Raw genomic sequence first — 25,285 nt, forward strand, 5'->3', positions numbered from 1 at the left:
CATCTTTACTGCATGTAAATTGAAAGAACAGTGCTACAACTAAATAACATGCTCAGGACTCAGGACCGGTGTTTGATGGCGATGTCATATGAAAGTTGACCTCGGACCTTTTAGGGAGACTCCACTCATTCCACCGGAGAAAACAGAATTGCATCACTCGTATGTTTTTTCTATACGAACATGTAATTTAAAAAGGCTACGATCAAACCTTGTCATACCTGACCTATGTGCTTGGTGTGTAGTGTATGAGTGTTTATCTCTGTACATCTTTACTGCATGTAAATTGAAAGAACAGTGCTACAACTCAAATAGCACATTTGGTTTGAGACATTTACTAGACAGTCACTGGCTTAAATGAAATGAAACACCTTGCATTACCCCAACTATGTACCAATGAATGTTTGTACAAGAGCACTTACGGAGAGAACGTGTCACGGCTTGAGACTGAAAGCATGTGAACCAAGCAGCCGTGAGGCAGCACTGAAATGGCTCCAGTTAAATACAGTTAACTTTAACAAACAACTTGGTATCATGAGACACGTGATGGTACAGTGCGTATCAATCTAGGAATCACCCGGTGATACATCAGCCAGATGGAGCGGAGTGGTCATTGAGGAACGGGACTGTTAGTCCACTTGTGCGCCGGCAGTGATATTAACTGCAGACAGAACGTCTCCTGGCAGCGGCGGCGAGACAAGGTGTTAATTGATGAGGGCGGAATCGCAGCGCTGGGACCGTGCCAGTTTAGAGAGATGAGGGGCTCATTTACAAGCTTGACAGTCACAGGATAATTACGAAAACAGAGTAATATATGCGTGGACTGCTGGGACCTTTGGGCCGGTTCGGACACTGAGGAAGGCGGAGGCAGGAATGGCCTCGGACGTCACTTCATACACATCCAGAACACAGAGCACAGCTAGAGAACACGCTCAATTAAAAAGCCAGCACCTGCTCTTCATCTCCTACGTCTCCCTTCCCACTGATCATTGTGTCAATTGAGTGCATGGATCTTAAAAGCGGCGGAAACATTTCTGCTGTCTACTTCATTCAATTCAGATTGGCAATCTGTGTACAATTAGCGGTGGATTTAGTAAGGCAGCAGCAGCGGTTGCACCTGGGAACAACCTCCAGACTCCAAATGGAGCGCTTCAGATAGAAAGGCGTTGGCAGTTTATGAACATGAAAGGTGGTGAGAATTAGACTTCTCTTCCATGGTTTTAATGTGAAAGAGAAAAACAAGTTTGTACCTGTTGTATCTGGCTATTTATGTCAGGGTTCATAAAGGTTGAAAAGCATTTATGACCGTACATTTTCAGAGTTTTAACTTGGCACCACACTTACAAAGAGCATGCCGTCTCAGTAGTTTTAAAAGAGCATGCTATATTTTGTATTGATGGCAGAGTTTTGCTTTAATGCATTCATCAAAAGGACAGGATTGGCTTTTATTTTCCTCTATGGTATGACATCAAGACATATAATTCTCGACCTTTGCCGTTTATTTAATAAGTCAAGCACATATTCATCTGTTGAATGGTGAAGAAAGAATGCAAGCCTACAATTTGCAGGTTGATCCACAAAGAAATAGATGGTGCGGCGGTCCTTCATTTGTCAAAATGTGCATCGACATCAAAGTGGAGGGAGGAGTTACTGACATATGTGGCACACTTGAACATACACAGAACATTTAGGCCAGCAAAAAAAAGCTACACGCAGTGAAATCACATCAAAATAGCTCCATCGCAAGGGATTACTATTTGGAAAGCTGTCGCTCCCGAAACTTGGTCAAATGTCTGTCAGAGTTGTATATCTATTCAACAGGGATAGATTAACGCCTGGCCTCACCAAGTCAGTCCAGCAGCCCTGCCCACCATTTGATCCGGCGCACCATCAGGCCCAGATCACTTGACAGCTGAGCTCCTCACTTCGCCTGGGTGTCAAGGGCATGTGGCGGCAGGACTGATGAAACAACTCAAGTCGATCATCACACCGTGACCAGAATGCATTGTGGACACATTTACATGGACGGTAAAAAAAAAAATTATTAAATAATGACTTTGAAAAAGAAGACATATAAGTGAGGACCGGAACAGTCACAAAGACGGACTGACATGTGGCTATTCTTTTAAGGAAATAAATGTTCCATATCGGATTTACTGAGATCAGGTCAATGGTCTACATCACTTAAATGTAGTCTAATATTACAATCACATGTGTGGATATCACTCTACACTGAGGAGCACATTAGTACAGACAGCAGCAGAGCCATTTTTTCCATACTCTACAACTACTGCCACTTCAATATAGAGCTAAAATAAGAACACACAAGGGGAAATGCAGACACCTTTAGCCATGGCAGAAAATCATTTTAAATGTTTTCCTGCTCATTTCAGAGCCAATTCAGAGAGAAACAACTGCTATTTGGATCCTACATTAAAACAATTTTCCTATTTTTAAAGTTACTTAAAGCCCACATAATATTGTACAAGCAAGGAGGAATTCATCAAATTCATCATTCAATACTTTATGTCAGATTCACAGATCACATTGGGGGTAGATATTTCCAATGCACAGGTCTTTTTCCTATCAACCCTTTTTGTTAATATCAAATATTAACCATTGGTAGTAAGCTACATTTTAATAGCAATGTTCTCTTGTCACACCTGTGTCATAAAGTCTTCGGTTGGACAGGAAATGCACATTGAAATCACTAAAATAGATGCATGTTGTATCAACTTTCGTCTTGCCAGTTGCAGGAATCGCAAGATACATCAAGAAAATCAGAATGAACATGACAACGCATACTCCATATCCACTTCTTATAAAAGTACTCAAACTTTTGAACATCTCAACGGTATGTCAGAATACGTGGCTCTTAGATGTTTCCTAGCAACGCTGCCCCGGCTTTGTCAACAGCTTCCACTGAGCATCAAGCAATTTCAGAGAGTACATGGTTTATTTGTGGAGCCCAACTCACCTCTCCTAACAAGTGCTCAAGGTGCATGACTGTAGATGGACATGGGACATGACAGTGGTAGTGTAATGAACTGCAGGAAACAAGTATACGACCTGCAATTCAAGCTGAAGCTTTTCCACAAGCAAGCAACCAATCTCATCCCCCCCACAGCTGGCATGTCATTCACAACCTTTGAATCACCAAGATCAATTTGAGATCTTCTGAAAACCATTAATGACGGGTAAATTATGATTAATTAGACATTTCCCCCTGTGAATTATGAACAGACTGCGGCTTCCTTGACATGCAGTTACTTTTTTCAGAGCTGAAAGCGACATTTGAAGTACCAGCGTGTCATCTTGTTGACTGAGAGGAATTAAATGCACCATGAAGCTTTACTGTCTAAAAAACAAACATCATTTCCTGAATGTTTTACTTCACTAGTATATTGTTCGACTTTATGACAATTTTAAATATGAATAACAAGATACACAACGGCAACATGTAACATTATTCTGTGATGAAATATTTATTCTCCTGAGACAAATACTGATTTTGACTGGTAGAAAATAAATACTTTGTAGAGAGCAGACCTTAATAAGACTCTACAAAAAATAAAATGGAATCTGTTGTTTGCAACAAAAACTCTACTACAAACGCTGTGTAACAAACTAAATAGGCATTCTGTCGTACTTTCACACAAACTGCTCAAAATAAGGAGAGCATAACCCAGATAAATAATTAAACAATATGTGACTATTTCTGCTATCAAACGTTAATCGTCTGCAAAGGACATTTCATTAGATGACCATATTCTTTCCGTCTTCATGTTCAGATTTTCTTTCAGCTCCAGTAAAAGATTTTTGCCATTTAAGGATCAACATCACTGGCTGTTCCACTTTGCTAAAAACACATTTTCAAGATAAACTGCTACATAAAAAGCCACTCCTGAGTCCACCTACTCAAGTGCATTAAAGTGCTTGGAAGGAAATGAAATCATTCGTTTTGGAAAGTACCTGAAAGCTTGGTGATAGAGAGGGGGGTGTTCAGAAGGTAAAACATTAGCAGACGGTGCTGAGGTTTCGCAAATAACCAGAATCACATTGCTCAATCCCCCAACAGATGGAGAGGAGAACAAACCAGATTGCTAGACATTGACTACGATGCATCACACCCACCGGGGCTTCATGCTATATGTCAAATATTGAAGGGACTTAGTGTTGTACGTTAAAATGTAAATATGTGAGTTTCACATCAACACCACGTTTACGACATGGAGTAAAAATGAGCAGGGTGCACTCAAGCATACACCCGCAGATTGACTTGTTTTGTTTCTGACACCAGAAAGGCACTCCTTAACCAAGTCTTTATGAAAGCACAGCATACAACCAAATGAATAAAACCACTTCCGCGATTTGGAGTTACTCAGTCTTGATCCCAAATATAAAACTGCCATCACCAACTGATCTATCCCAAGTTATTGAATGGGGTTGCAGACTCAACTGTGAACTGGAGGCATAGCTTCTGAAAAGTGAGGCCTGGCTTTTGAGTGCAAATTGCAACCTACCCGAAGATGACCTACTCGACCTTTATCTTTCTGATCAACACAGCAGCTGACGTGTGTGTAATTCTGTTGAACTTACCACACATCCTGTGGAATCCAGTTTGCGATCGGAGATGCAGCGGAAGTTGCGGCTACAGCCTCCATTATCTTTTGTGCAGTCTCGGACAGGACCGAATGAGTCGAGGAGAACCTCCAGGGAGTCAAATGATGAACTGATCATCAGCTCTTCTCTGTATATGAAAGAAAGAAGATGGATTTAGTGTTAATCCATAGAGTATATATACGTACAGAGCGGCCTCTTGATTTATGATGTTCAAAAAAAATAAATAAATTTTAAAAAAAACACATTTGACTCCTCCATCAGTGAAGTAAATTATTGCATATCAGGGAAAAAATGGAATATAAACTTCAAATTTGCTGAACAACTGAGGAACATAGATATATATAAGAGTGATTAATACTGGCCTGGTTGAAGTTTGCACTTTCAAATCAACACTTTGCTTTGCATTATGCATGAGATTCAATTCCAACTATCAATTAGAGAAGACTACCACACTGAAGAATCCCGGCCTACAGATCTTCAGATGTTTCGATAGGGGTTGTCCAAAATGATGCCGAAACATGCTATCAACGCAGAGGCAAGTATCCATCCACTCAATGAAGCAATTTCTCTGCTCATGAATTTTAAGCAGCCTGTCTAATAAGCGAAAGAAGAGAAGCACAAACTTTGGTCAGATGTGGTTCAAAGAGTTCTTGTGAGTTGTAGCCATGATCTCGCTTTGAGCAATCGAATCCTTGATTCGTATGTGTTTTTCTCGAAACCAGAAGCAAGATCACTAAAGGCTACCAGTAGCCTTGGTTTGAAAAATGATTTAGGAGGAGGAAAGAATTTTCAAAGTAAACTGAATCACCTCTACAGAGAGAGAATTGTGCTGCAGCTGATAAACAAGAGCTTCTGTAATGGAATCGCAGCGAACCTTACCCTTGTGGAGAAAGTGATGACTTAAAACACCAACAATATGTTCGCTCACAAGCCTTTTAGCTTTTCCTTTGAAGACAAACTGTGCTTTTTTTTATTTATTTTTTTAAAGGAAATACAATGGAAAGAATTGCGATTACATCCTGTCACAAATATGAAATATTTGGCGATGTGTAGTGTTTTCTCATAAAGAGTGCTTTCCTGGCTGGTAGCTTTTCCTCTTCGCAAGTCATGACACAAACATGGTTACAAAAGCATTGACAGCATAACTTTGGTTTGACACAAAACATAGCTAGATTTTGCAAGACGATATCTTGAGGCAACATATGACAGTGAATTTCTGATCATACATGTGGGATGCACAGAAAACAATGAGCAAAATGGAGTCCAGATATTGAAAGTCATCCTAGTTGGCTGCAACAGTTCCTGATCTATTTGCAGCTATGACAATGAAAAGTTCCCTAGTGCTGCTCTGAAGTCGTTCTGGCCCGGGGTAAGACAGAAAGGAAGTTCATGAGACAACGGCTCAAAGGAAAACACACCTTCCTGAAGATGCCAAACAACAATGGAACTGATGAAGAGCCTAAAATGAAAATGTGTAGACAAGGAAAAGCATGCACAAAGTTCTGCAGAGCCACAAACAGTAACTTTGATTTCCAGAAGTTAACTGTGAGAACATCAAATTCCATTGTTGCCACTTCAAACAAAGAGAAAAGTTTATTTCGTTTATTTACGTTTTTTTCCACGTAATTTCAGCCAAGAGACAAGTGTGATGTCGTGTTAAGCAAACATAGCATTTAACCAGTACATAGTCTGGACTTTAAACCATGGGATTGTTGAGTCACTGTACAGTTAAAAACGGAAGTTAACATATTCTATTAAAGGAGACAAAATGAACAAAGCATCTTTAAAACTGCCAAATAATGTAAAAATGAGTTAAAAAATGTTAAAAATCAAAGCTCCTTTGTCTAGCATTGAAACAAAAGAGCAATATGATCTGCCATTTCCACACAACTTCCTAAAGAGGAGGTTATGTGGTTGAAGTCGCATGACCACATGAATGCATATCACACAATGCTATATGTTCCTTTTTCTTCACTGGTGCAGCGTTACTGTCGACACCGTAGGAAGGTCAGTGAATTCCATCTGCCAGCACGAGGATATGTAACATCACTTTTAAACTATCCCGGTGAAAATGATTGGTTGAGAGTGCAGCCGTGTATCATGGGAACCGTTTGGGTTCATTTCAAGCCACCGTAACTGAGTTTGTTGGTTCATCTTATGTGGTCAGTGCTCAGCTTGCATAACAGTGTTTATTCACTGTCCTGTCAAAATAACTTCATAAATGTGTCCAGATTGTACCCACTTCCCATACTCCCTTCCTGGTGTCATTGACCTGTTAGTGTTACAAGGTATCAGGTGTGAATGGTGAGCAGATGATTCAATTTGGTGTCATGACTCATACACTCTCCACTACTGGTCACTGGAAGTTTAATGTGGCACCTCATGTTAAAGGGCTCTCTGAGGATCTGAAAAGAAGAATTATGGCTCTACATAAAGATGGTCGAGGCTATAACCAGGTGAGGAGCACCACCAAGACCAGTGAGTGTTGCTTCCATGGTAGAGGGAGCGTCATGGTCAAGGGCTACATGAGTGCTGGGGGGAGCAACAGTTCATTGGAGGAACCATGAGTGCCAACGTCGAGACATACTGAAGCAGACCATGATGGAACTGGGCAACAGGGCAGTAGCCCCTCATGATATCAAACACTCCTCTAAGATGACCACTGACTTACTAAAGAATCAGAGGGTGAAGATGATGCACTGGCCAAGCCTGGCCCAGACTTAAGTCCTAGTGCAGTGAGCATCTGTGGGGTATCCTCAAATGAAAGGTATCTAACATCCACCAGCTCTGTGATGTGAAGCTCTGATGGATTCCATGCCCAAGAGGGTCAAGGCAGTGCTGGAAAATACTGGTGGCCGCATAAAAGTCTGGACATTTTAATTTACAGATGTACTACACACCCACTGCCTTAATGGCCTGCAAAACCCAGTCATCCCGTCTTCACCTTCGACTCAATATCAAACAACAAAACACAAGTCTACAAAATGTCTACTAAAAGTTAATTGATCTTTTTCTTTCTCCTGCTACTGGAGGATTCTGCGCCAGATTATCTGAAGTCATTACGAGAGCGCGAACGATACGAGGAGGGAACAAATACGACGTGCTGATTCATCTAAGCGGGACTAATCTCACCTGACATGGTTATCACAGGGCAAATAAACATCTGCAAATGAGGGCAGGATTTGACACGTCCCTGCACACCCAGTTGTTGACATGCCAAAAAGAAAATTCTCACCACTAATTACATTAATAAACCTTTGCTGCCTAAACTGATCTGTTCACGCATCACTTTACACGACAGCAGTGTGCTGCGAAAACAACAACGGCTGTTTTAAAGGTGAAACACAAGATCAGCCACCCATTCTGTACAATAGAAAGAATGAAATGATCAGGGAAAAGTTTGTCAACAATATACTGTAATCGTTTTTGTGAACATGATTGTGTGAAACTATTAGTTTTGGGTTTGAACTACATGCTTGGATACAGAGTGCAGTTCAGCATAACAGTAGACTCGTTGATAGAGGGTGGAAACAATTCTGAAAAACTCAGTTGGGAAACAAGCATCAATATGATAGGAAGGACTACCTTCCAATTCACAGTTCTTTCATTGACTTTTGCATTTTGCCACAGGGATTGTTCTTTTCCGTGGAAAAGCTTTGTTTACTCGATTTGGCCAGCAGTTAAATATAAAGCTTCACAAAGAGACCATTAAAGCAAATGAGTTGTCGACAGACGAGGAAAATAAATCTTTTTCAGTAGATGTTTCAGTGCGTAAGGGTTCACAAATTAGGATGTGATGCATCACAAGATGGATCGGAGGGCAGCATGAGTGGTGCCGAGTGCAACGTCCAGTCAAATATAACCCCTGGGAGGGTCTTAACCCATTGGCATAAATCATGTATTTCACGAAATTGGATGCCAAAGCAGCCAGATATTTGAAAAGTGAAAAAGAAGGAATCTTGGCCATCATGCAGGATCTTGGAGAAACGTCATTGCTCCTCTTTCCAGAGAGAAATAGTCAAAGTTTGTCATGGTGTGTCAGCAGTGTGCACTTTCATCTTACTCACTCTGCTTATGTAACTTATACGACATGTTGCACTGGTGGTACTTTTTCAAATGTTTGAAGTGGGGGAACCAAGTCCTCACTGGTTATGGATGTCTTACTGAGCTGTAGAAAGTAGCTGCAGAGAACAGTATTCAATTCATCCACACTGACTCTCATGCCTCAACAGCTAAATAAACTGTATTGTAATGTAACAAAGTACATTAACATAAGCATAGCTCAATACTGGATCTAAGTCCATTTTTTATTATCAGTTATTTGCATTTTTCACAACATTCACTTTTATTGCGCTACATACCTTGATTAAAATACATACGGTACTTTTTTCTGGTTCATTTCCTTAAACGCACAACTCATGATAATGTGACCATGACCACATTGCTTAAAAATAGTTTTGGGAAAAGCCCAATTGGTGGCCAAACGTTCCCCCATGTAAGTTTGCACTACGCTGACTACTATCACAATAGCAATTTACATGGCTGTTCCAGAGAAATCATGTATGCCACCTCAAAAAATATGAAGAGCAGGACACACACTGAGTTGTGGCCTGAAACAATGACTGTCTCGGGACAGAGGAGCTTGCAGATGTTTTTACAATAATACATGAATGTTTCCAATAGAAGGCTGAATGAGCATCAATAAATATTCTAACCGCTAAGAAAAATGTACACTTTTGAATAACCGAGCAGTTTCTCTATCGGAAAAGTACTATGTCCTCAACCCGAATAATCCAGTAAGATATCTGTGCTTTCACCTGAGTACCAATTTTCAGTACTTTGCTCATGTACCCGTACTGACTGACAATGCAGTACAAAGAAGAATAATCAGAAGAACTGTACTGTCCTCACAAGACTTGAGTTCATCCTCGTTTTTGTTCTGACAAAGTTTCAATACCATATCAGATGACAAGCAAGGAGTTCAAATCGCGTTCCACACCAGGGTAACTGAAAATAAACAAAATTGAAATGCAAAGAAGCTAGTTGCTGAAGATTTAAAAGCAGAGCTCAGCTTACAGCCCTGGCACAGATTTCATTTTCCACAGTTGGAGCTCGGATTGTCTCATCTTGAATTGGGCGAGGGTGGTTCTAGTAACAGTGTGATCTTACCGAACATCAACAGCATCCTCCATGACCGTCATATCAGTCTTGCACTTGGCTGAGGGGTTGATGGCGAGCTCAGCAGGGGGAATCACAAAGCTTTTACTCAGCGGCAGCCACATTCCCTCTCCCAGGGTGTATGTGAACCTAGGAAGGGAGAAAAGGTGAATGAATGAAACCGACATATATAAACCAAGACGGCGGACGTCAAAGTAACTGACAGAATTTCACCGAATTACAAACTTTTTCAAACCAGTTGCAGCTCTTCACAACATTTATTGGCACAGACAGGCACACCATGCTTCACGCTGGGAAGTTTCAACAATAAGTAACAGAATGACATTGCCAATATAATGTAAGCTGTTTTAATGATGACAAAGAATCAAGGGGAAAAAAAACACTTTGACATTGGGAATGTGGAACCTATCCAGACAATCAGTTATTTGGGTCCACAGTTCAGAGACATGTCAGAGATAAGATACTTTCAGATCATTTGTTATCGACGTCGCAAATTGATGTTTCCAACCAAGAGAGACGTTTCCAAAGCTCTAAGAAAGATTAAATTCTCCATAGAAATGGCTAGAATAATTGAATTGTGTTTTACAGTGAATGCAGTGTAAGAAAAAGATGATGACTGATAACCTGAAAAACCGAACATCTAGTTGACATACTGTAGCAGTTGACTTTCCAAAGGTCAATACAGTATGTTGATATATATTTTCGGTTTTGCGGCAGTCACTGTTTGAGTTTGTTTTTTCGCCCAGTGTTTTTTTGTTCATTTCGTTCACCTCTATTGCAATAGAGAGAGTTAGTGTGATGATGCAACACAAAATTCCTGGATGAAAATTGTACATATGAATGTGCGAAAACTTGTCAGGCAGCCGAGAACACTTTTCAGCTACTAGCCTTTGGTCACAAGAAACTGTCATCATTGCCTCACTGACTAGAAGACTACTTGATAGACTATAATAATAACAACAACAACAACAATAATAATAATAATTCTCAGGCTTATCCTTAAACTGGTTTGGTTTTGAAACAAACTAAATAACGGAATATATACATTTGTTTTGTTTTGCATCTACCACCATACTGTTTACTACCATAGTCTGAAGAAATTCACTGGTGCTGTGAGATACTAACTGAATATAAAACAAGTTTCAGTTTTAGAATATGTTTGGCCATTCCTCATTCATACTCATTCATTTACATGAACTATTGCTTGAGAAACCATACTAACAAATGGATTCAGCTGCAAATTAGAATGACGCGCTCTTCCAACTGGGAAAACAAGGTTATAAATGCGCTAAGAGCAGATGTTTGAAATAATGGCGTGAAAACGACCCGTTGTTTGTGAGTCATCAATCTTCGAAAATGTCCGCCGATGAACACAATTCTCACAAGTTGAAGTCAAACAGCGCGCTGATGAACATCAAATGCCTTATTAGTGGTCATGAATTATGCATGTAATCCGGAGGCACAAGGAGCCAACTTGTTGATTAAATGGTCGACAACCATTTTATGCAGACTAAACACATTTTCACACTTACAATTGTTCAGAATTAATTTGCGGAAATACCTACTAAGCATGAATAAAGAGCATTCACTTGAGCGGTTTGCATCCCATTGTAGTGCATAATGTACCTCTGTACACTGACAAAACACATTTTCATACATATTTGTTTGGGGAAAACATGTCCTTGTGGGTCCCTTATGCTTTCTTGGGGCCAGGCCTCACAAGGTTAAGCCTCAATTTGAGGATGAGGGATTTAAAGTAACAGTTAGGTTCAAGTTTAGTTAAGAGTCCTGGTGAAGTTTAGCCATTTGATTTGGATGGTTTAGGGTGAAAGACTGGCCTTGTGGGCGCCTTTGGCCTTTGTGGGGACCTTTTGCTGGACCCCAGAAGTTGAAGCCTCAATTTAAGGATTAAAACAAAAAAAAAAAATGAAGTTCAAAGTCGAATTGAGAGTACGATATTCATCTAGATTTTAGGTCACCACCCCAATTGAGGAGCTGGAACCATATCATATCGATGATGTAAGTGGTGACGCCCTTGATACTAGTTCAAATCAACTCTGAATTGTTTTCACTGCCATAAAATTGCCAGCTAAATAATCAATTTCTTTCCATCTCACAGTTATAAAGCGGTTTTGAAAAACGCCCTCAGCGTAAATTGTCAACGTCTCAAAACATGGAGAGACGATGTGAGAAAAAAAAAATAAAGCTGCTGTGTTTCGGCTGGATGGAATTGAACGCCAATTTATTATTGAGCTCCTATAAAGTGGAAGCACCTGAGGGCAGCGTGAGTCTTTTCCCTCAACATGAGATTCCATTCTGTGCACAGCTTCTGTTGAATGACAATGTCGTGAGATAAAACTTTTGGGAAGTTTTCCTTACCTGAAAATGCGATCAGAGGGTTGTTCTCCCATCACAAGATCAAAACCTCTCTGGAAGATGGTGTAAGGCCAGGGACTGCCATGAAAAAGAATAGATTAGAGGAAGCAGACAGAGAATGAAACTGTGTTCAAATCAAAGCAAGCGATGTGTTCAATTTTTCAGCAAACCTGTCCTGCTAATCTGAGCCCGCTCCACCAGAAAAAAAAAAAAAAAAAAGAATCAAAAACTGTTTGTTTAAGCCGTAACCACCGTCTGAAGCCTCTAACACCACATAAGTTTGTCACTGAGATTTCATTTGAAGTCATCGGGGCTGGCCCAAGCGCCACTTTAAAGATGGTTCTTGGCACAGCAAACTACCCCTTTAATGTTCAATCTTCCAAAAGACAAGTGGCAAGTTACGTTTTTCCATCAACACCACAGACAAAAAAAAAAAAATTTAACTGTATACAGTTAACATGTTATGAGGAAATCTCACTTGAAAACAGGAGAACGTTGCCCCAGTTACCAACCAGAGGCAACTCTAACTCCACTAAACGAAGACGCCCTTCCAGCTTAAACCTCCACAGGAGAGTTTGTTAGGCCGATATTGCTTTTGCCCACTGCAGGCCAACCTGTGCCTCACGCGTTGGTCAACAAGCCATTAATTATCACCTTTGACATTCTCTTGCAGGCTTCCACCACTGTAGGGCTCAAAACCCCGCATGCACTGCTGAGCTGACCTCAATAAAGAAAACAAAACCATTTTAGGCCTGTGATCATAATGTTTGGTGACCAGAGCAGAATAGTTCAGAAGAAACTGATAGTGTAATCATCATCTGAAGTTGATGCCTTGTATTGTATTGGTATTTTGGTGGGTAATTTGCATACAACAAATTGCAGAAAATGTATTTGTTTAAAAATGTCTCCAGAAATTAGTGGGTAATATGGCAAAATACAGCGGTACCTCGGTTTTTGAACGTCTCGGACTTCGAACAAATCCGAGTTCGAACAAAAATTACGAGATTTGTTTGCTTCAGATTTCGAACGAAAATCCAGAACTCGCCCCCGAAATAAGCCAGGAAAACCATAACGTGCGCGGACCGACCAGCTGACCCACGACGCACTTTGTTATTATGTATAACGCAGCCTCTGTATGCAGACGTGTCCCATTAGCTACATTTACTGACTGTTTTTTCTTCATATTGAGGTGTAAAACCTTTCCTGTCTCCACACTGGACCGTGGTAGAGTGTCACAGGGGAGGTGCTCGCTCTCCACACCTCCGAGGCTGGAGCACTCACTCCAGGGTTTGATGTCCTGTTGTGGGCTGGAGCTGGGACAGGGATGAGGCGAGTTTGGGACAGAGCGTGACTTGGTTTATGACTTTGTCACAGCCAAACTGCACAGAAGCGCACATTCAGAGCTGGACACGCACCGGGCACCTCTTCACTTCTGGAGAGACGTCACTCACTCGGCAACCCCTCCCACATGCAGCGGCCACACGCATAGAGGAACAGCGCACCTGCAGCAGACACTCTACATTCACTCCTACAAAAGCCTATTTTAAGCCTTGGAATGCATTATTTCTTTTTCCATTCATTGTAATAGGAAAAAGATCGATTCAGATTTTGTACAAACTGCTTCTCGAACGGCCGTCTGGATCGGATTGTGGTCGAGAACCGAGGTACCACTGTGTGTGTGTATATATATATATATATATATATATATATATATATATATATATATATATATATAGATTTTTAACGGTGGCATGGGTATTTCACTTTCAACATTTCATTACTGCACTTTGTTCAGCAAAAACCATTATATGAGCGGGGTAAAGGAGGTGGAGTAACCATAGCAACAAGGAAAGAAAAGACGATGAAGAGATGTTTACTTTTGTCGTTAATGCTTCTATTACTGTAAATGGATTTGAAGAATATGATCAATCCATCTTATTTTACTGACCCAAGTAAAAAATGATCAGACATCTCAGTTCTGACAAATTGGTCTGCGCTGAGGATTTCTGCTGAGTCATGTCCCTGCCAAACAGACTACTTTTCATGAGAAAAGGTTAGACATGGATGTGACAAGACGACCCAACAGAAACCAGCCAGATGGTTTCCGAGAAGTAGCAGTGAGGGATGTTGATGGATGAAGATTAATTGAGGGTGACTGCTCGACGAGTAAACAGTATATACAGGGACAGTGTCAAGAGGTGAAGTGGCAGTGACCTGATGTCACTCTGAACAATTCCTGTGCAACGGTAAAACAAAGGAACAATGAGAAAGACAGGAATGGCGTCTGATGCAGAGGGTCGATATCATTAAACATTTAGGTCTCCGAGGCAGCGTTTTTCAACCGTGGCACGCTTGCGTGTGTCAGGTGTGCCGTGTGAAAGCATAGAATTTCACCTAATCTGTCTGGAGATAGAGGTGGGCGATATGATGAGGAAAAAAATCATAGCGTGTTGACGTCAGCAATGAGACGTCCGCTAACCCGACGTCTCACTTCAGAACTTCATTGTCACTCGTAAACTATCAAGTTCGCTACGTGGTTAACAAGTTGGCTAAAAACTAAATTCCGAACCAAACATATTTTCTCCAAAGTGTGAGGTGAGAAAGAATTATTGTAGTAATGAAACAAACAGAGGTAAATAATGTTAAAGATTTGTCTGGAAATTATAATAGTTATTTGGCCTAAAAGGTATTAAAAATTATTATAAAGGTAATTATTATAAAGGTATTAAATTATTATATTATTATAAAGATATTTGGCCTAAATTGTCAGATTTTTGTTTTTCCTTCCAGACTAACACTGACAAGAAACCAGAAAGTTAGTCTCAAAAATACATGAGAGATTGTGATAAAATATGTTCTAGTATAGACAGTTGTTTAAAATAAATGATATATTGATATACAGTGGTACCTCGGTTCTCGACCACAATCTGTTCCAGACGGCTGTTCGAGAAGCGATTTGTTTGAAATCTGAATCGATTTTTCCCATTACAATGAATGGAAAAAGAAAGAATGCGTTCCGAGCCTTAAAACAGGCTTTTGTAGGAGTGAATGTAGAGTGTCTGCTGCAGGTGCGCTGTTCCTCTATGTGTGTGGCCGCTGCATGTGGGAGGGGTTGCCGAGTGAGTGACGTCTCTCCAGAAGTGAAGAGGTGCCCGGTGCGTGTCCAGCTCTGAATGTGCGCTTCTGTGCAGTTTGGCTGTGACAAAGTCATAAACCAAGTAACGCTCTGTCCCAGACTCGCCTCATCCCTGTCCCAGCTCCAGCCCACAACAGGACATCAAACCCTGGAGTGAGCGCTCCAGCCTCAGAGGTGTGGAGAGCGAGCACCTCCCCTGTGACACTCTACCACGGTCCAGTGTGGAGACAGGAAAGGTTTTACACCTCAATGTGAAGAAAAAACAGTCAGTAAATGTAGCTAACGGGACACGTCTGCATACAGAGGCTGCGTTATACACAATAACAAAGCGCGTCGTGGGTCAGCTGATCGGTCCGCGCATGTTATGGGTTTTCCGGCTTATTTCGGGGGCGTTCGAGTTCTGGATTTTCGTTCGAAATCCGAAGCAAAAAAATCTCAAAATTTTTGTTTGAACTCCGATTTCTTCAAAGTCCGGGACGTTCGAAAACCAAGGTACCACTGTATTTTGCCATATTACCCACTAATTTCTGGAGACATTTTTAAACAAATACATTTTCTGCAATTTGTTTATGCAAATAACCCACCAAAATAACAGTACCAGTAGCTAATTATTTTCACCAATTAAAACAGATTTTCTACAGGACTTTTAACTGACCACAATTGCTGAGGTTCCTTTGGTGATATGCCTCTGGATTTTTTCATTGATTGAAATATGCCCTGGCTTAAAAAAGGTTGAAAAACACTGCTCTTAAGGATGTTGGCCATGTCACAGGGAAGCATACAGAGAGTAGCAGAGACCAGATGCATGGGGACAAAGTTTTGTGCAGAACACTGGAATTTTGTTTATCACAAAAATATGAACAATGCACTGAATAATTCCTCCACCTTGTCCTTGGGTTCTTTCATTTTAAGTGGGGAAGAACACTAAAGGCGCCATGAAAATTCATAACAAGATCAAAAGCTTCACCGTCTGACTTGGGTCTTTTCATGTCTCCCTTTACGAGGAGCATAATATGACACCAGTTCTTGGACAAAGCTCCCCAATGTTATTAACTCCAGCAAAACACGAAGAAAAAAGGGGTGCACTATATTTTTATTTATTTTCAAAACTTTTTTGATCACACTTTCATCTCGGTCTATCACAAGATTTTTTTTAAACTCGCAACAAAGTCCACCTGTGTAAGAGCCACAGTTTTAAATGATAGTTCCAAGACACATTATTATGCATCTTCAACAATACCATGGGGTCAAAGAAGGTTGCCACAATATTATATCCAATATCGCCTCACAGGTGTGAACAAGTCCCAGCTTTGAACTGGTCCTAGCACTAACTGGTTCTGGCTGTTTTTGAGATGGGAAAGTCTCAGCCTAGTTGAAAACTCAACTCACAAAAGTGCTGTGGAGAACCTTAGGTAAAAACACAAGTGCACACTATGTCTTCTGCAGAGTCTGTGACTGCATGTGTGGCTCCCCATTTTCTGGTCAAGTCACACCCAGAGCTGTTCTGCAGAGAGAACTCCCTAGGAATCCCTGGCAGCCCACTTCAACAGCTTTGGCTGTAACCGAGTAGTTGGTTCCGACTCATCCTCCAGGGCCTCCTCCATGTGTTCCTCCCAATGGGCAGTGAATTCTAACATGCGGAAATATTTGGTGGAGTCTGAGAAACAAAGTCGATCTGAACGGAGAGGGAATCATGCTCGGGGAATTCTGAGGTCTTCACTCCAAGGCCAGTAGGAAGAAGCAGTGGAAAGTGAGGTGCTTGTAATTGATTGTTGCAGGGTCTTTTCGCTACCATAGCAAAGGAAGGTTGACACTTCTAACAGGCTGCATGTAAGGAGGTATTGGATTAGATGATCTTTATTAGTCCCACAGTGGGGAAATTCAACAACCTGGATTAGGAAGCAGTTAAAATCATAGATTGTACACTGCGCCATATGCCCCTACATTGCATCCCCTGCACAGTAAAGGTCCATGTAGTAAGAGGCTGGAAAGTTCAAAAATCAGCCGCAGTAAAAGCCCCACTTCCTAGCCAGTCCAAACTAGCTGATATGTATCATCCAGTCTGCATGCTTTCTACATTATTTTGACATGACCATACGGCTTTAGAGGCGCAAGTGCAGTGCGCTCTATAACTCTACAACCAGTCATTGTAACGCTAACATCACAGATCACCGATTTCTGCCCCAAAAGATGAGCGGACTTGATACAGTATAAATGTGGTTTCACTTAGAGTGAGGTTTCTCCCATCATGTAAGTTTCAATGGTGCTGTTGTCATGTCAACACAGTCTGAGTAGGGTGACATAAACTCACACCATACATTGAACTACTTGTCCGATTTGTCAATGTTGACTAGCCTGCTGAGTGATAGCGGTGTCTTTGTCACGCATGAAATTAATTATTGCTGATAAGATTTTTTTTGTTTTTAGAAATATTGGCAGCATGTTAGAGAACTAATTTTTTTTATTCATCATTCATTAATTCAGACGGAGGCTCATGACTGTGAGACAAGGTTTGTCCTTCAGAGCGCTTTCACACTGCGGCTTCTGTTTTGAGACAAACTTCTTTCGGCTCAGAAGTCGAGATGTGAACACAAGCGAGTCGGGTTTTGGCCACGGACTTGGTTCCTGCTGGAGACCTGCACCTTCTCGGGAAACTCTCAGCGGGTGGCGAGCTTCTTGCCTGAGGCGACTCAGCGCTAGATGCTGGAAACTACGTGTACAGTGCGACTGCACACAAACATGATAAATGCCAGCCAGTAAAGGGTCTGATCGCTGCCTGGGCGCACAACATTGTTCATAAGCAACTTCTCAAACTCCCAGAACACTGAGGTGTGCAGCTGGGTGCTGCAGGAACATCGCGCTCGGGAACGCAGCACAAAGGTCGGGACTCACGATGTGTGCGGATGTTAGATAACTCACATGTTTTCGCCTTCATTAGGCTGATAAACATCTGACTTTATTGACAGACAGATTTGCTTCAATGAATAATGCCGCGCTCTACAGTAGCTGAGCTGTCTGCTTGAGGACAGCAAAGAGGAAAGACGCTGATTTTTCCCAAGTTACTGGAGATCACCAGATTACTATTCTGACGTCTGGATCTGCACTTCAATGACTAAAACCTTCTCGATCATCAGTAACCTTTCTGACTGTGTTCAACATGTTATGAGAGCAGTGTGGATCAATCCAGACGCTCCGTATTACGCAGCTTGTTTCCACTATTTCCTTGTAAAATAAACATGACAACACTCATGTTTAGTTTTGACTGTGGAACCCTACATTCTGTTACAGTTCATATCATATCATTCAACTTATTCTAAATGTTAGAATCATAATTAATTGGAAGTTAAGTCCCTGATTTGGCCGCAACTTGGGCACTATTTACTACAGTAGCAGAGGTCGCCATCTTCCTTTCATACATCCCCAGTGCTTTGCCACAGCTGGATTATGCTCTCTATGCCATGGCCCAGTCACTGCCTCTGTGGCCATAGAGCCAGCCAAATGTCACAGGCTGTCGAACAAGCAGAAAAAATATCCAATCAAATGATGACTTCTTCAGACAAAGTGTGATGCATTTTTAGGCCATAAAAATGTCAAGTCACTCTGGATCAGTGTTGCATCGAAGTGCTGTTACCCACCAGAAGTAAAGGAATGGTGATACTTAAATATCTGAGCAGTTAAAAAATAAACATGGAAAATCGGAACTGATTTTACTTTGACCTTTAAGATTTTGTAAGGTCATTTCAAGTTCATCTTTTTCATAAATAGACAAAAAATATTGGTATTCTGTTGTACATCTCTGTAAAAAATCTTGAGTGCGTTCAGGACAGCGATGATAGTCTGTTTTATATTCCTGTCCGTCCAGCTATTTGTTTAAAAATCACTATATTTACAACTGGGAATGTGCGGTATAATCTCTACCGCAACCACGGTTGAAAGCTGTCATCAAAAACAAGGCAGTGATGGACGAATATAAAGAACTTTGCTTCACCATGATATTTTTAACCGTGTGTTAAACGTAAAAAAAATCCAAAAGAAGAAAAGATTCCAATTCAGAGACGGTTTCATCAGACTGAAGCTCATGTCTGTTTGTTGTCGAACTTGGGTAAGGTACGCCAGTTTGACACACTTGAAACTTTAGTTCTTTGCATTATTCTGAACACTGAACTTCATTCCTGCATTTCGGACCTTAAATGAGTTACCGTACCTCAGAGTATCAAATCACACTGAGCGTTCGAGAAGGTTGACATACAGGCAGTACGGCATCTATACATCTCAGCAACAATTGAACCAATACAAAAGTTTTGATCTCGGAGGCTGTTTCCAGTGGTGCATATCCCTATGTATTTTATTTTGCCAGAGAGGTAGATAAAAACATGTAAAATAGATCAGCTTGGACTCAAAATGCACCATATAAATCACCAAGACGCTCATCACAACCTTTCCTCTCAGCACCTTTCATGCAGTGAACATGACATGCATTGACTTTAATATAGATTCAGTACAAGTGGATTTATTAGAGCGAAAAGAACACATTGTTTTGAAGTGATCTAACATGTAGCCGTGCATCATCTAAAGCACGGCTACATGTTAGATCTCCATCACCAAAATGGGGCAAAGTTTTTGACTCCATTTGGCAGGTGACACATTTTGGGATTTTCACTTTCTATTGACTTCTGCTGGTGCATGCGGCTCAGTCAATATTTCGCTGTCCAACTGAAACCTGGTGCACCAGACCTCAAGTGCTCAGATGTCAATTCGCTTATCAGATCCCAGAGGTGCCACAGTCCAATCTCGGCAATTAACGGGAAATCCTAAACATGATGAGGTAAGTATCCTGACTTACCCCTGATTGGGCCCCCATTCACTTCGGATGCAGAGGTGCTTGTGGACAGGATCCTTCATGTATCCGTCAAGGCAAAGACATTCGCCTATAAAGACAAATTGAGTTGTATTACGAATGAGATCAGCATTTTCTGAGTATGTTGCTGCTCTTCCCATTTCAGATCCCAGAGATGACTTCTATCGATCCTTGTACATAATAAATACACGCACCACAGCTTATTCCATTTATCTTTCTTCAGTGCTTTGTGCCACGAAATGAACTTTTTTTTTTTTTTTTTACTCATGTCCCCTAGACCTGTTTTAGGTATATTGGGACATATAATGTTTGGTTTGTGTCCTTTGTTGTTAATGTCTGCCATGGCACAATTCTACATCCAAAGTCAGTCAAAAACGGATGTATGAAAAACAACTAACTTTTGCATGGTCAGGAACATAATGTTGCATAAAACACTGCACATAAAATGAATAGTGTCATGTGACTTAATAGACTTGTTGCATATAAATATCATATCATTAAAATGTTTTATTATGCCTAGAATTCTACTTCATTAGTTCGAATGAAGCATAATAATATGAGAGAGAGCAATGCTTCCAGAGCACTCAAGACACTTTTTAGCAAATAATAGTTTTCTCTTATTGCAGCATGACCAATGTGTGCTTCTAATTTTATCGGCATATTTAGGAGCTATCTATGAGAATCATTGTCAAAGTTTCTGGAGACTGCCTGCTTCAGGTTAAGGGTATAATTCCCACCATTTTATTCATTAATTATATATATATTTTTTGTTTTCTGCCTACCATCAACAGACGTACAGTACAAGAGGATGTGGTAACCGTGACTGCTAACATCAAGTCTGCCTGAACAGAAATTTGAAGCCAATACAATAACGTGTTGTTCGGTCGCCAGTCCAGTCTCTCGAGCAGCTGTGATGACAAATGCCACATTTCATTGGCTGCAACAGCGTGTTCATCAACTTTTGCAGCAGATTGTGTGAAGCTAGAGCCAGAAAATAAAACATGAGCTCAGTCATTCATTTTTCCTAATGCTTTGTTAAAGGGCTGCAAAATATAGCTTCCACTTGTTTGGGATGCGAAATACCTATAGAGTTTGAAAAGTAGCAAATAATGTTCTCTGTTCATTTCATCCCATTTATCACAAAGGTCCCTCTGTAAACAACGGCTTGGCTCTGTTGTTCAGCAGGCCACTCAGCTTGTTTTGTCTGGATCTTGAAGATTGATGGAACTTCACCTTTGCTTTGCCAGCGTAACCCAAGGATAAACATGTACAACATACCCATGGTCATTGAGAAGCAAGCGAAGGGCACAGACCCCAAGCTTTTACACTGCACTGTTAATGGAAAAGGTCAGCTGTCAATACCTGCTAGGCAAAAAGAAAATTATACACGCTAGTCTTTCCTCTTCTTGTTACTTCACACAGACTGAAAACTCAAAAGATTTTGTTTGGTGTTGTGCCGATGTCAGCATGATATTGTTTCAAATCAGTAGTCAGCTTTCTTTTGTGACTCGTTGCAGATGCAACAGATTCTCCAGGAATACCTTTCAAAAGAACAGGGGAAAAAGTTTATAGTACTTTTTGAATAAAAATCAAAAGCCTCTGCACCTTCATATTCTGTATCATTTTAAAAGTTAGCAGCTGTGTGAGTTCACTCTCCCCATTCGTCTCCATACAAAAAAATAAAAGACTGCAGTCTGTTTGTTCCTTGTTGTTGTTCACTTCACAAGTAATGCAAACGATCCAACATGATGAAAAAAGAGAAGACGACAGGGAAAGGATACATATTCAAGGTAAAAAAAAAAATGATGCTCCACTCCTGACAACACACCGACTCACTCAGGTAGACCAGACCCCCGATACTATGCCACATTAAGCATACATAATCTTCAATGAAGCACGACGTAGTCCTGGTCAGTGTTGTGCTGGAGCCTATCGCAGCAGTCAATGGGTGAGAGGCATGAATACAGTCCGACCCAGGAATCGAACCTGCAACCTTCTAGCTGCAAGGCAAGAGTGCTAACCACTGGGCCCGTGTGGCATGCCACGTTAAACACTACAATATAAATCCAATTCAATCCTTAACTTTTCAATGCATTTTGAACACAGAAGGACAGACAAAGCAAAAGAAAACAAAAGTTCCTCGGCAGAAGATATTAACGGTTGGTTTAAACTACAAGCTGATTGCAAAAATGAAAACAACACTTATCAAGTCATTTCATGAAAGTTGTCCAAGAAATATCACAAACACTAGTTGCCTTTTTGTTTATGCGAAAGGGCTGTGGTTATATTTTTCACTACACGATGTCTCAGTGCCAATGTCTGCAGAATGGGGCACATTTACCAATGTCTGTTCATACTGAATAGGGCGCTTAGCATATTGAGCGTTTTTAACTAAGATGTGTGAGTATCATTTGGAACAGGAGCAAAGCAATGGTGACACAACCACAACTTCCTTTTTATCTATGTACTTACGCACAACTTTATGACCATAACAATACAATAACGTCAGCAGATGTATAGTAAATAACAACTACGAGAAGTCAGACAGTTGCCATACTGGAAACTATGAAACCAATGTGGGGAAAAACAGATACAGTTATTTAAAAAAGGTATTAAAAAGAGTACAAGCAACTGCATTGTAATAGAAAAATACCTTAATGGCTCTTATGTTTTCATGGGAGCTCCTGGAACTGCATTACCTAAATGAGCAAGCCCTTTACAGACTGTTGTGATCTTAGGGACCTGTTGTCTCTCTGAGGCTACCTGACTATTACTCTTAAAATAGGGAAAACTCAGACAATACTGAAAATCATTTCAATGACTTTTGTGAATCATCCACTAAAGACAGCCCTAATAGCAAGCACATGCAGTCACACCCATCTTCTTCATGTCATCACGAACCACTACTTCCATCTCAAATAGTCTTTACAGTTCTCCTCCTGGAGAGGCCAATCCATCCAAGCCTGTCAGGTTGGTTTCTACAGGTCACGTTGACTAGCATCCTCATCTCTAACACTTTGAACTATGCAACCTACCTTTTTGTCAGAGGCGATGACTGACATACTTCTCTAAAGATCTTGACTTCATCATATCTCCTCTTGAGAAATGTGGAGGGTTCATCTCATATACAGAGAGAGGGCAACACCTCCTGACCTTCTCTGTACCTCTTGAGCAACATCTCTTTCTCTGTATGAAAACATGCTGCTGTTCATTGATGGAGACCTCTTCTATTACCTACCCTCAAGAACTCCCTCCTACATCTTCATGGTGTGCCTCATTGACTTGACCTTTAGTTGCGTGTTGAGTGTCTCATGGCTACCCCACGTCAGGCGTCCTCTCCGTGTTCCAGATTGTGTTTAACTATTTAGTTTCAAAAGCCTGCAATGCTCTCGCCTAGACAATGCCATACAAGCATGGAGAAGGAAGACAATGTTTTGTGGCATGGTTTATGTTCTTCCACAAGAACACCACGATTTCATGTCACATGTACATCCTTGACTACATATCGACAAAACTCCCTAAACAATGAGATTTTCCCAGGCTGGGGGGTTCAAAAAAGCACTGAGGATAACTCTGACATCGAAACGTGAATGATACTTGATGCGAGTTTGGTGGATAGGTGGATTGCATGACATCCCATCTACTCCCATCGCATAAGATATTGACATTGGGAAAGTGGACCTTTGTGTCCTATACTGACGCCAAAGGAAGATTTCAACATTGCGTGTTGACACATTAGGTTTTGAAATCAAGCACGTTTTGCCTTTTGCAGCATATTCTGACGCCGAGGGCAGCGCGTCATGTGAAAAACAAAAATGTTGGGTTCGGTAAGCCAATGGGAAGGCGCTGTCAACATGTCAATTTCTATTTAAAGCCCCTCAAAATTTGCTTGTGAAAAAACCATACATACAGCCTCCAGAAGAAGGTCAGGTGCAGTTTGACACAGTCAGCATCCACAGGAATCTACAGACATTCGACCAGCATGTGTTGTAAGTGAGCTAATATGGTTATGTTGGTCAATCTAGCAAAGTTAGCGAAGCAGTTTCCGAATATTCATCACTGGTACAGTGTGACAAACTGTGTCTTGGAGACAGCCATATCCTAGTGTTGAATGAAAAAAAAAGTCAAACAATTGCAGAAAAAAATCTGCCATCCACCGCAGACTCGCCAGTATCAGACTCAGTGGGGATTAAAAAAACACAGTTCCTTCAAACACCCAACATTTCTTTTTATCACGAGGCAGGAGAGGAAGAAGCGCTGATATTGTCGCACAGCATCTGGGTTTTCATTTGTATCTCCACGGCAGAAAAGAGGATTGGATTCATACTATCTATAGAAGCAATCTCCCTGCAGCCCACTCACACTTCCACTCGTGCTTACACAACACACATGCACAATGGCTTGATTATAAATGTATCATATGAACAGTGACGTTAGCTCTCCAGCTCACGACAAAGGCAAGTGTTTGAAGAGGAGCAGATAGGGCTGAGGTCATGACGTAGTGCAATCGGATAAAAAGACATAAAACGTACGTGTGGGTCAGTATGCATATGTGACTTACTACGTAGGATATGAATGCATTAAGACACTGCTTCATTTGATCAGCAAAACACTGTATACTCACTCTTGGAGAATATATACATTATATTTCCGACTGACAAGTGACGTAGGACAGGCATCAGCGCAACATCCAAGTTCGAAGAATAAATAGAAACACTTATATTACTAATATGACACACTGGCCCACGCATATCAAGCCACGGCGTTTATTGAGTTTACAATCATTTCTTCATCTGATTTTATAGCAGCCTCAACTCCCAACAGACAAAGTGTTTATCTTATCTGTCCACAACTGCGCTAGGCAGCATGTTTCCTTCACACAAAATTACAGAGGTATAGACGTAATGAAATGTCCAATATATTGATTTATACAATATTGCTCGCTGTCAGCTCAACTGCTGAGAGATTGTTGGAGATTCTTGTGGTTCGGTAATATGCATATTTGTATCCACTGCATGCGTAAGTAAGTGCATTGCAAATAAATGCTTTAAAATGTTGAATATTCAGTTAAAGATCATGAGTCACTTGCTTGAATCTCTTTTTTTTATCATATTACC

General features: G+C 40.9%; 1 protein-coding gene across 7 annotated transcripts in view; it reads right to left on the bottom strand.

Moving 5' to 3' along the window:
- Positions 1–25,285, bottom strand: part of astn1 (astrotactin 1) — a 294,106-nt gene that overhangs the window by 207,704 nt on the left and 61,117 nt on the right. For all 7 annotated transcript variants that reach the window (XM_053882621.1, XM_053882619.1, XM_053882617.1 and 4 more), the window contains 4 exons: positions 20,154–20,238; positions 12,178–12,252; positions 9,790–9,927; positions 4,597–4,747 (listed from right to left, as the gene is read on the bottom strand). In XM_053882621.1, the coding sequence (XP_053738596.1) occupies positions 4,597–4,747; positions 9,790–9,927; positions 12,178–12,252; positions 20,154–20,238 (449 nt within the window). The remainder of the gene's footprint in view (positions 1–4,596; positions 4,748–9,789; positions 9,928–12,177; positions 12,253–20,153; positions 20,239–25,285) is intronic.

Source organism: Synchiropus splendidus, chromosome 13, assembly GCF_027744825.2.
Source record: "Synchiropus splendidus isolate RoL2022-P1 chromosome 13, RoL_Sspl_1.0, whole genome shotgun sequence".
Classification (NCBI taxonomy): Eukaryota; Metazoa; Chordata; class Actinopteri; order Syngnathiformes; family Callionymidae; genus Synchiropus; species Synchiropus splendidus.